This window comes from Symphalangus syndactylus, chromosome X (genome assembly GCF_028878055.3).
Source record: "Symphalangus syndactylus isolate Jambi chromosome X, NHGRI_mSymSyn1-v2.1_pri, whole genome shotgun sequence".
Classification (NCBI taxonomy): domain Eukaryota; kingdom Metazoa; phylum Chordata; class Mammalia; order Primates; family Hylobatidae; genus Symphalangus; species Symphalangus syndactylus.
In genome coordinates, this window is record NC_072447.2 from 138489973 (window position 1) to 138502554 (window position 12582).

At 43.4% G+C, this 12582-nt stretch overlaps 1 protein-coding gene across 17 annotated transcripts in view; it reads left to right on the top strand.

Moving 5' to 3' along the window:
- The first annotated feature begins 4852 nt into the window (after positions 1-4852).
- The window catches only part of INTS6L (integrator complex subunit 6 like), a 58789-nt gene continuing 51059 nt past the window's right edge, over positions 4853-12582 (top strand). For 3 of the 17 annotated variants that reach the window (XM_063634295.1, XM_063634299.1, XM_063634297.1), the window contains exons 1-2: positions 5087-5589; positions 5727-5804. In XM_063634295.1, the coding sequence (XP_063490365.1) occupies positions 5479-5589; positions 5727-5804 (189 nt within the window). In that variant the 5' untranslated portion in view covers positions 5087-5478. Of the gene's footprint in view, positions 5590-5726; positions 5805-6159; positions 6587-12582 lie in introns of those variants that run through there. The other 14 variants (XM_063634296.1, XM_055267289.2, XM_055267284.2 and 11 more) reach the window with 11 other exon arrangements.

Below are 12582 nucleotides of genomic sequence, written 5' to 3' on the forward strand. Positions count from 1 at the left end.
GGCCTGGTGGCTTATGTCTAGAATCCCAGCACTTTGGGAGGCTGAGTTGGGATGATTGGCTGCATCCAGGAGTTCAAGACCAGCCTGGGCAACATAGTGAGACTCCATCTCTACAAAAAAAATTAAACATTAGCCAGGTATGGTGGCAAGCACTTGTAGTCCCAACTACTCAGGAGGCTGAGGTGGGAGGATCACTTGAGCCAGGGAGGTTTAGGCTCTAGTGAGTTGTGATCACACCACTGTACTCCAGCCTGGGTGACAAGAGTATGACCCTGTCTCAAAAATAAAAATAAAAATATAGTGATTAGGGACTGCTTAAAGACAAGAGGTGACAAAACTTGGGAGAGTGAAAAATCAAACTGACTGTCACCAAAACAAAGCATCAGCTGTACGGTCGTGGACCACACCACAACATAAAATGTAAACATGGGGCAAAGTCTGTGAACACTTGTGTGAAGAGAATGAAGGCCAGGAGAGCAGTATATGAAGAGCAAGGACTTGAAGAGGAAAGAGGAAACTCTTTTCAAGAGCTCACAAGTTCAAAAAAAGTGAGAAAATCGAAAAGAAGACAGGATGGTTAATGCAGGCCATAGACCCTTAAATCTGGGAGCAGTTGGAAAGAGGATTTGACTGAAGGAGACAAACAGTGAGCAGTGGCCCCAGAAAGAGCCATTTCATAAGGAAGCATGAGTAGAACAAAAGGGAAGTTGCCAGGGTTCTGGGTAAGCAGTAAGGACTGTCAGTTCAATGCCTTGGCCTGAAGGGGCCTCCTGGAGCCCAAATCCAAATGGCCCTGGATCCACAGGGACAAGGGAGCTGGGTCTACCACCCTGCTCCCATGAAAGATGGCAGGCAGGGCGCAACACGGGAGGGCTGGGTAACCCTAGGAAAGGAGCTACAGGATAATACCCCAAGCACCTGGAAAGACGATGAAAGAATGAAAACCACAGCACATTTGACAATTTCTTTCAGTAACCATTTATGGAGCAAGTACTTCGCACCAGGCATTGGTTATAGGATCTAGCTGCTCTCAAGGACTTTACATTCTAGTACAAGAAACAAACCCACAGCAGAAATAACCTATAACACGAAGAGGCTGATGTTCTGTAGCAGAGAAAGATGTAGAAAGGGCTTTGTATGGTTTAGTGCTGATGTATGCCAAAGAAACACAGCAGAGAAGTCCACACACTTTCTAGCATAATACAGAGCTTACTTTCCTCCAGGAAGTGACGAAGAGAAGGTTCTTGGTGACAGCTTGGGGTTTGGTTTAATCTGAATAAGCCCATAAATCCGTTACATGGTGTTTTTTGTTTTTTTTTTGTATATTGCCATTTTTGTAGTTTATACTGAGACACAAATATTTTTCAATTCTATGTTTACATCATTTCAATTCCATTTGCATTTATGCCAGAAAGAATCAATAACATGTCTTGTTAGAAAAAAAAATACATTAAAAGGCATTCACCTGCATGGGGAGAATATCTTGTCCTTAAAAGGTCACTCTATAGGTCCATGCATATCCTTGACCACAGGAGCATTGTGTGACTGAGACTATTTGTGTTTCACTAATGCTGGTAAGTTGTTTTTGAAAATCGTCTCAGTAATATTGACGTTGGAAGAACTTTTTACAATTCTTTTAATGTAATTTTTAACATAGCCCCTTTTCTGATTATAAAAGTAAGGCATACTCATTGAAAAGTTGGGAGGTTGCCGGGCGCGGTGGCTCACGCCTGTAATCCCAGCACTTTGGGAGGCCGAGGCGGGCGGATCACGAGGTCAGGAGATCGAGATCATCCTGGCTAACACAGTGAAACCCCGTCTCTACTAAAAATACAAAAAATTAGCCGGGCGTGGTGGCGGGCGCCTGTAGTCCCAGCTACTCGCGAGGCTGAGGCAGGAGAATGGCATGAACCCGGGAGGCGGAGCTTGCAGTGAGCCGAGATTGCGCCACTGCACTCCAGCCTGGGCGACAGAGCGAGACTCTGTCTCAAAAAAAAAAAAAAAGAAAAGAAAAGAAAAGTTGGGAGGAAAGTATAAAGGAGATTTTTTAATGTCATCTTAAAATACCATTTGTAAACTGGGGTATATCATGGCTCAGCAGTCCTTATTCTCCTCTCTCATACACACATACACATATAGATATTCATAAAATAAAATATAAACTCCTCATAGGAAATCCTGTAATTCTTCAACCAAAGACTAGTCTAAGCAACAAGTCAACCCAATGCGTTTATTTGGTGGGCTGAAAGTTTGTACAGTATTACTCAAAATTGACTTTAACAGGCTAGGCATGGTGGCTCACACCTGTAAACCCAGCAATTTGGGAGGCCAAGGCAGGTGGATCACTTGAAGTCAGGAGTTTGAGACCCGCCTGGCCAACATGGTGAAACTCCATCTCTACTCAAAATACAAAAATTAGCTGAGCATGGTAGCACATGCCTCTAGTACCAGCTACTCAGGAGGCTGAGGCAGGAGAATCGCTTTAAGCTGGGAGGCAGAGGTTGCAGTGAGCTGAGATCACGCCACTGTACTGCAGTCTGGGCGACAGAGCAAGACTCCATCTCACAAAAACTGTGAACTAGGCAAAGTTTGTTTCCAGGAAATAATCACATCCCCATCTTAATAATCCCATCCCTATCTAATATTAGGCAGAATTCTTAGGTGGCCCCATGATCTCCAATCCTTGGTGTTACATCCTGTATAATATTCTTTCCTTGAGTGTGGGTGGGACCTGTGACTTTCTTCTAGTCAAGATTATCTACATTACATAAGGCTCCATCTTGGAGTAAGAGATTTCTCTGCTGGCCCTGAAGTAGCAGCTATGTTGTGAACAGCCAGTGGAGAAAGCCATATGGCAGAGATCTGCAACAGAAGGTGGACCTGAAGGTGGCCTCTGGTCACCAGCAACAGCCCCAAGGAAATGAATTCTGCTAGAACTCTGAATGAGCCTGGAAGCCAATTGTTTCCCAGCTGAACCTCCAGATGAAAACAGCCTGGCTGACGCGTTGACTGCAGACTTACGAAACTAAGTAGAAAATCCAGGTAAACTTAGACCTCTGACTCATGGAAACTGTGAGATAGTAAATGCTTGTGTTGTTTTAAGCCACTAAATTTGTGATAATTTATTACACAGCAGTAGAAAACTAACACACTGCCCCCAACAGTCCTATATTTTTTGTACCCTAGCCCATGTAGGCATTGCCCTTCTACATTGACATTTGTATCGGAATGGAAATGGGGGCTTCTAGTATCTTTTTCATCCTTATTTCTTTATTAATTCCCTACATTCCACCAGAATGGCCTGAAATGCACCATATATAGTACTATCTTTGGCTGAATTTTTGTTCATACCACTCCTTCCAACCCAGATTCCCTCTCTTCCCTCTTTGTGCCTTGTTCATGAAATCCTATGAATTTCTAGACCACTGGACCATTGTTTCCATAGCACTTTTTAATTTGCATCCTTGTTTGTCCCTGATTATATACTGCCATATGATTTCTTTTAAAATCGTATTTCTCTGAGAATGTTATTGAATGTGCATACATAATATATAAAACATATACACAGAACATACATATATATATAGAGAGTGTACATAAAATATATAAAATATTTTTTTTTTGAGATGTTATCTCACTCTGTTGCCCAGGCTGGAGTGCAGTGGTGTGATCTCAGTTCACTACAACCTCCGTCTCCTGGGTTTAAGTGATTCTCCTGCCTCAGCCTCCCAAGTAGCTGGGACTACAGGCACCTGCTACCATGCCCGGCTAATTTTTGTATTTTTAGTAGAGACGGGGGGTTCACCATGTTGGCCAGGCTGGTCTCAAACTCCTGCCCTCAAATGATCCACCCACCTCGGCCTCCCAAAGTGCTGGAATTACAGGCATGAGCCACCGCACCCGGCCAAAATATATAAAATATTATGTACATATATGTCATCATCTCTCCTCAATGAAACCGCAAACTCATTGAAGCCCTGGATTCCACACAGTGCATAGTAATTGCCAGGAATACACAAGTCCAAATTTTAAAATTGTGTCATATGAAGTAGTCAGTCAAGTGTGGTTGGCCACTTACTGAGTCTCTTCACAGAGCCAGACTTCAGAGTATCCGTCATTGTTACCCTAACCTCAGGGAGCTGAATTTTCCTCTACTGAAAATTGAATACAATGCCATCTGCCATAATTAATTCAAAGATTAAACAAGGCTACCTTGGGTGCCTGGCTCTTCATAGGCAATAAATGTGAGTTGGGAGCCTGCCCCTGTGGTCCCAGCTACTTGGGAGGCTGAGATGGGAGGATCGCTTAAGCCCAGGAGCTGGACGCTGCAGGCAGCTATGATGGGGCCACTGCACTCCAGCCTGGGCGATCAAGCGAGATCCTCTTTATTTATTTATAAAAATAAATAAATAAATAAATAAGTGAGTGAGTTGAATCACAATCTAGGTTTGCAAACCTCCATGTGTAAAGGCTGCGCAGAGGGAACAGTGGTGGAATTATTGCAGGCAGGCCAATGTTTCAAAGAGCTTAGTGAAACTGAAGAAGCTTGTGCATACAAAAGGCCAGTTTAGGTAACTGTAACTGTGTTTAAGCTTTAGTTCCCTTTCTAAGTAGATATATGTGGAATGCAAGGCCAGCAACCAACTCACAAATACTGATCAAGACGGGGGAGGGATCTAAAGGAATGTGAGTACGTCCTGCCAGAAAAGAAGTTTGCTGCTTCTGAAATATTTTCGTCTTCGCCACTGGCAGGATTGATCGATTGCAGTTAGCAAAGAATTTTCTGTGCAAACTGTCCAAGCATCTGCTTCTGTACTTCTGTACAGCTGTTGCTCAAATTCACTCTTCTTTTCGAATCACCATCTTTGAAGAGCGACAGAAAAATCCATCTAAACCATCCGAACTAATCATTCGAACTGCTTCCAAGTCCTTTAAAGGAGAATCCTAACGAGGGTCCGTAACACTTCCCCTTATCCTCTGCCTGGGTTCAAACTTCAACTCCCAGGGTTCGCCCAAGTCCCTCCCCCAGTCCTGTCATCTAATGAATATGCAAATACCACATAATTGGCAGCCAATGGCTTGGGTTCTGGTCACATGGTGCCGATGGTAGGTGAGCAGACAGAAGTTGTCAGTGAACAGAGACGGCGCTCAGTCTGGGGCGAGCGCTCTAGTGAGCGCGGACGGATGCTTAGGCAGTAGTCCTGGCAGCGGCAGTAGTGGTGGCAGCAGAAGAGAGGAAGGGGGAGGGCCCCCAGGGCTACACACGCTCACACTTTCAAGTTCCCTTGGAGGGAGAGGAGGTGGGGCTGCAGAAAGAGGAGGCCAGGAGCGGTCCCATCCGTCCCGTCCCGTCTCCCCCTCTTCCTCTTGCTCCTTGCCCCCCGGCTCTGCGAGAGTTGAGGGTTCAGGTCGCCGTACGCGGCAGTGAGGACAAGAGGGCCGGGAGAGTGGGGAGCGCAGGCAGGAGTGCGGGGGAAGATGCCCATCCTGCTGTTCCTCATAGACACGTCCGCCTCTATGAACCAGCGCACTGACCTGGGCACCTCCTATTTGGACATTGCCAAAGGCGCTGTGGAGTTATTCTTGAAGGTAAAGTGAGGGGAGGGGAGAGATAGGGAGAGCTCCCGAGGGATTTCAGGGTGTGGATTGAGGTGCTTCTGTAACGTTTGTATCGCCCTCCCCCCTCCTTTCCTACGCGACCCCCTCCGTCATCCCTTACCCCGCAGCTGCGCGCCCGGGACCCGGCCAGCCGCGGAGACAGGTACATGCTGGTCACCTACGACGAACCCCCGTACTGCATCAAGGTAAAGGGGCTACGGGTGGGGGGACAGGCGGGAAGCGGGAGCAAGTCGGCGGGGGCTGCTTACCCCCCTGCCCCCGCCCGAGGCGGTCCTGCGTCGCCCGGCGGGGGGGGCGCAGAGGGCGGGCGGAGTGGTGCTGTCGGCGGCTTCAGAGTAGCTGTCGCGCCTGGGGTCGGGGAGAGGGGACCGGGGAGGAGCAGCCCCGAGGAGAAACCGCAGGAGGGCAGAGCTCGTGGCGCGACAACCGCAGCCGCCTCGGAACATGGCGGACATTTTGCTTTTGTATGAGCCTGCGAGAGGGAGACTGAGGGCGCTGCTGAGATGGAAAGGAGGGAGGGGAGGGAGGAGCGGGGAAGGAGGGCCCGAAACCCGGAGGGAGGCTGCGAGGCGGGCCCGCCCCTTCGAGGCGCACCGCGCGAGGGTGCGGCCGAGGCCAGGGGGCCGGGCAGAGCCTGCGACTCCGCCCCGAGGTCCTGCGGACCGGGCGCGCGGGCTTTCCCGGAGCCTGGGCTCCTCCTCTGGCCCCTCCTTCCTCCCCCGGTCTTCCTCCCCCTCCTTGGGCTCTTCGCTGCATCTCCTCCTTCTCCCCCTCTTCCTCCCGGTCTCCTCCCCTTCCTGCTGAGAGCGTGGCAGAGCCAGCCGCCGGCCTTCAAAGACCAGACAACCGCCTTTGCACTCGTTGGCCTCTCACCACCCCCGCCCAATCGGAAATCTGTCCGCGACGCCAGTCTCCCCACCCCCAGACCCGGAGAAAGTCTTTGCGTTTCTGCTCCGGAATTGGCCAGGTTCAGCCCCGCTCTCAGTTACCTTAGCTACTGTTACTGTTTCATTGGAAATTCCAGCGAAGCAACGACACGGAGGGGGACGTGCCGAGTGCGAACCCACAGGGGCAGAGCTTTTTAGGGACCCGCTTTACCTATTTACATCATAAATTAGGTTTGTGCTAGCCACGTAGGAATTAATCCAGGGACAAGAAAGAAAGGAAGGGGAGGACTCAAATGTGAGCATTTGTAATAGTCAAGTTCGATGATTTGATTCTGACCTACAGGAGAAAAGTAGGGAGGACGGTCTCTGTGGGGTAATTTATGTTCCTATGGTGAGGAGATAAAGAACTGCTGCTTTGCCTGCAGTGGCCAGATAAAATGGAATTTAAACTGTTAAATCAACCTGCATAAGAGTCCTGCTTGCATATTGAAATTTTAAAAATACTACCACAATCCTTGACGTCTTTTGTTAGGCTTTTTCTTTTTTCCTGAGAATAATCCTAATAGTGCTAGGGAGACGCAGTCTGGATGTGTTGTGATCCGTTTCTGTAGAGTGAGGTGTTTTAATGAATGGAACCTACCAAGCTGAATAGTTGGCCAAAGAGTGTTCCTTCAAGCATAAGGAAACCAAAGAGAAACTAATTTTGTAACTCGTAGCTTCGGTTAACAGTTTAATTAGTAGGTTCCCCATAAAACTTCTTTTTTCGATACTTTGTTTTCAGTTTGTGATTCTATCCATTTAGAAAAGTGGAACAAGTAGACATCTTTCAAAATGCCGTAAGCTTTTTAAAAATGTCAGTTTTCCCAAAAGGATGTGATCATTTTTTTCCACATAGAAAAGGAGATGTTTATACATCCTAGGTCTGAATGTCTACACTCTTCGACTACTAATATAGATAAGAACCGACCATTTGTAGTGTGGCCATTTGAAGACATGCTCCTTAATTCGAAGGAGTAAAAAAGATAAACCACAACGCAGTGTGCCTTCTTTTCCTTAAAGGAGCAACTTATTGGCCAGGTGCGGTGGCTCAGGCCTGTAATCCTAGCACTTTGGGAGGTCGAGATGGGCGGATTGCCTGAGCTCAGGAGTTTGAGACCAGCCTGGGCAACATGGTGAAACCCCGTCTTTACTAAAATACAAAAAAAAAAAAAAAATTCGGCCGGATGTGGTGGCGGGCGCCTGTAATCCCAGCTACGCGGGAGGCTGAGGCGTGAGAATTGCTTGAACCCGGGAGTTGGAGGTTGCAGTGAGCCAAGACCATGCCACTGCACTCCAGCCTGGGCAAGAAAGTGAAACTCTATCGTCAAAAGAAAAAAAAAAAAAAAGGAACTTATTTATCATTTTTCCATATGCCAAGAAGGATTGTTTAAATATAGTTTTCCATCTGTAAAACTTATCAAAACAGTATTTACAGAAAGTTGGGAAAGGAAATAAACCTCATTCTTAACAACCATCATTACATCTTTTAACCTAGCATTGTGATTACAGTGCACATATTACTTTGTATTCTGCTTTTTCCACCGATTTTTATCCCATGAATTATTCCAGGTCGCCACATAGCCTTCATACTTAAAATTTTTAATGGCTGTGTAATTTATCCATGCTATTTTAAAGGCTCCAGATAGTTCTATAGAACGGACAGGAAAAGTTGGATTTTGTTTTTAGTGGAAATTTCATCAGATAGCTCTTTTTATCCTGCCATCTTACATACTACATTTTTTTCCTAAAGCAAAAAGCACGTTTCCAAGTTGAGTTCGATTTTTTTTCCTTATGTAGGTCAGATATATGGGAAGATACTTTTTGTAATATGTTTAATTATTAATCGTTGGTTATCTTCCTCTTAGCCTATCTTTCCAAAGTTTTTCATTTTACTCTTAGGTGATAACTACATGTTCTAGGAAAAGGTTAATGATCTTAATGATGTTCTTGTCATTTTGCTCTCTATACCTGAATTAATAATATGCCATATTTTGGTAGCATTTTCTTTTTCTGAGTCTCTTTTCAATCACTCTCCTGCCAGCCTGCCTCCAACCCTCCTCTCAGCATGTGGTAACTATTTGTTCTTTTGCTTTTAGTATCTAACCAGCTTGGAAGGTCTGAAATTTTAGAACATCTGGTGATTTTTTTTTCTTAAAATTTAGTCTAGTCTTTCACTTGCTAATAGCTGGGAGCCATAAATGTCTGTTTTCTGTCACACTGATTATCAAATAGGTCTTTCTTTGATTGTCAGCGGGCACCTTAGTTCCTACTTAAAAACTTCACTCTCATTAGGAGTCTGAGGTCTTTTCAGCAAAGTGATGTTGGCTAGGATTTTATTGGTAGCTTATACTTTTGCAGAATATGAGTGTATTTTTTTTTATTTCTCTAAGGTTTGAGTGCCAGTGTTTTTCTTTTTTCACAGTAACTGCTTATTTCTTAGGTCTTGGTTGTATCCAAGTCTAAACACTGTAAAATGAACTTTATTTTCTACTTGAAGGTTTGTTTCTATTGGTGTTATAACAGACACGAGTTGTGCATTTGGTTGGAAGATTTTTTTCTTAATAGGCATGCAACTCTTCCCAGTATATCCACTTACAAGATCCGACAATAAATCTTGTGAAAAGTTAACTGTGACTGAACATTTTCACTAACGTATACTGTTGAATATGTGAATATAGTATTTCACTAAAGACTTCGGAACTTTTTACTGCATACTCCTTACTATATAGCTGTGTGCTCTTTTAAAATGAGTCATACCTGTTACTTGCAGTCCCGGTTTGCATGGATAGAATTAAGTTTGACTTAAGTACTATATAAAAAGCGTATGAAATGTAAGCATCATGTGCTACATCTGTTATGTTGCTTTCTAGACAAGTTTTATGCATAGTGTTACAAGTGTTGACCCCACCTTTATAACGTGGTATCTTCAGTGTACACAGCTAGCATGAAACCCTGTTTAACATTTAAAAATATCTAATGTATCCTTATAAAACTAGTATGTGGTTTTTAAAAGTGCTATGTTTTGGGATTTTTTGGTATAATTGTTGTTTTTAGTCTTGGCTGAGGTTCTGCTGTCTTGTATGTTTTGTTTTGCTATGAATCATAATTTCCTTTTATTCAGTGAATAGAAGAGGTAGGCTTGTCACTACTATTACTTTGAAAGAAAGTAAGCCATTAGAGTAGGGTATATATTAACAAAGGTATTCAAAATGGTTTTATATTGGAAGCTACTTAAAATTATTTCTTTTTTGTTGAAGGAAATTATTTTTTTAAACATAAAATGGAGTTACTTTTCTATAAATAGTTGAAACACATGTATAAGATACTGGCCAGAAGATTTTTATAAATAGGGAATGATAATGTTTCAAAGAAATATCCTAAGTCTGTAATTTGAAGATATACAGCTGAAAAAGTAAAATTTTCCCTGAGTGTTGCCTTTTCCCATCCTGTAGCTAGCTTTGCTTACTGGTGTCTGCATGCCTTTGACAACATGTATCAGAAAATAGCAAAATTTTGGCTTACAGATTTAGGAAGTAATTTAAGCTTTTAAAATGATATGTGTTACAGGCATTTTTTAGAATTTTAACTAAGACATAACTTTTTCATATGCCCATGAATATATTTTATAGATCTTATTTGCAAAAGGAGTGACTTTTACGGGAGCCTTTCATTGTGGTTAAGAAGCTGTGGAAGAGCTTATCAGTGAAATAGTAGCAACATGGCCTGTGAGAGCAATCTTAGACAATGAAAGATGCTTTTAAAACTCAAAATGCCACACAGGCAGTGCATTGACTTTTACAATGAATTGCCTCTCCCACGATCTTGCTTTTTTATCCACCTTCCTTTACTGGCCATTTGTGGCATGCAGCAATAATTATTTTGAAATAAGAAAAGGGGAGAGTCAACAGTAGAAGACTAGACCTCTGGGCAATACAATCTTCAGACTAGTTACCAGCTGTAAGATGACTAGGGAAGATGCCTGACAAAATTGTGGAGGTCTGTCTGTTGTGTATCCCCAACCTCTCTAGTATCCATTCATTCTTATTTGCTCCTCGTTTCAACCTTCATCATTTCTCGCTTGCAAGCAGCCACTCAATTGTTCTCCCTGCTTCCAGTCTTGCTCTCCGCTGATTCCTTCCCCTCATTGCCCTCAGATTCATCATTCTTTAAATAAAATAAAGTCATTCCCCTATGAAAAAAAAGTCCTTCAGTGGCACTCCATTACGTTTCCCAATAAAAGTAAATTTCTTGGCCTGGCCTCCATGGCCGTTCATGATCTGGTCCTATCTTACCATGTCTTGGCCCTCTCTTCTCTTCTCATGGACCTCAGGCTTCACCCACAATGAAAAATTAGGTCCTCCTCTCCAAACACATTATGCCAGTTGCTTCTGTGCCATTGTAAATGTTATTCCCTCTGCCTGGGACACATTGGTTGGCCTGACATACCTCAGTTCTTTATTCTATGTTTTCAAAAGTCATTTTGTCCATCTGCCTTTTCCCTACTCCAAGCAGTATAACATCTTCCTCTGTGATCCTTTAACATGTTGTCCACACCTTAACTATATAGCATTTAGCATGTTATATGGGGACTATTAGTGTTCATGTTGACTTCCCTAATGTGAGCTCTTGAAGGGCAAATATTTGAACTTCTAGGTATTTGTATCCCTAGTACCTAAGGGGGTGTTTAGATTTTAATATGTACTCAACAAATGGAAAAAAGGTTTCAAGCAGTATGTAAGTGTCAAAGCTACTCATTTCCCTCATGTCAAAGCTTACCTCATTCTCGGTACTCTTCCCCATAGAGTAATCACTATTAACAATTTGATATATTTAATGTTTATTACAGATAGCATTTTCATATAGGTTCAAGTTTATAATATGGTAGAATCTTATTGTATTTTTTACAAGACAAGTGTATATGTTTCTCTTTTTTCTTTTTTATCGAAGTATAATTCATATACAGAAAATACATGAATCCTAATGACTTGATGCATTTTTATATTTATACATTCATGTAACCACCATCCCAGGCCAAGATATATAACGTTTCCATCAACCAGGAAAATGCCTCTTGCATCTTTCTGCAATCCGTCTCTCCCCTGCATGTAATTACTGTTCTGACTTTTATCACCATTGTAGTGACATGATCAAAATGGTGTTTCCAAAAGACAAGTGTAACAGTGGATTGACACTACAGCAGTCTAGGCATTCATTTACCATATACTTCTTGAGCATCTCCTCTGCACCAGGCTCTGTTATAGGGGCCTAAGGTGAAACCAAAAAGATCTGGCCTAAGGAGGGACCAGAATAGTAAAAGACATGGTCCTAGTCATTAAAGGTCTTGAGGATAGTCACTGGAAAAAGCTGACTAGAGAAGGTGGCTTAGGATATGGGAAATGTCAAGAGCAGTGGACTCTTAACCAGAGAATTGGAGGTGAGGGAGGAGGATGCACAGGACTCTGAGAATCTGGTGTGTCTCAAGACTATAACTAGTTAAGACTGGACCACAGAAAGGCTTTGAAATTTGTAAGCTAGATTTTGTACATTTCTTCTGGGATGCAGAGCTCTTTGGTAGAGTTGAAGAGAAATAGGACAAAGCTTGTTGTCTATATGCTTGTTTGGTTATAATTACCTTTTAAGTGAGCTAAAGGGAGGGGAGAATAAAAGGCTAGGGAGACCCATAAGTTGTAGTTGAAATTGCCTAGTTTCGTTGCTGCTGCTTGAGAGCTTTTGGCCTTATGGTTGGGATTGGGGTGGGGTAGGGAGATGGTGAAGGGCAGGGCACAGGTAAGGAAAGGGCAGATATTTTTTCTTTTCAGTTTGCCTTTGCTTTGGGAAGATAATTATAATTTAGAACACAGGGTTCTCAGTTTTCACAGAGTGAAAAAATATGGCAGTGGTTCCACATCTCAGGAAGAAATGTGTTTTCTAGAGAAGGGTAGGATTGAAGGACCCTCCTTATGGGAGTGAGAAGGGCAGTGAAGAAAGGAAACTACATGTTTCATTTAAGTCCTTAAATGAAAAACTCTTTGTAAAC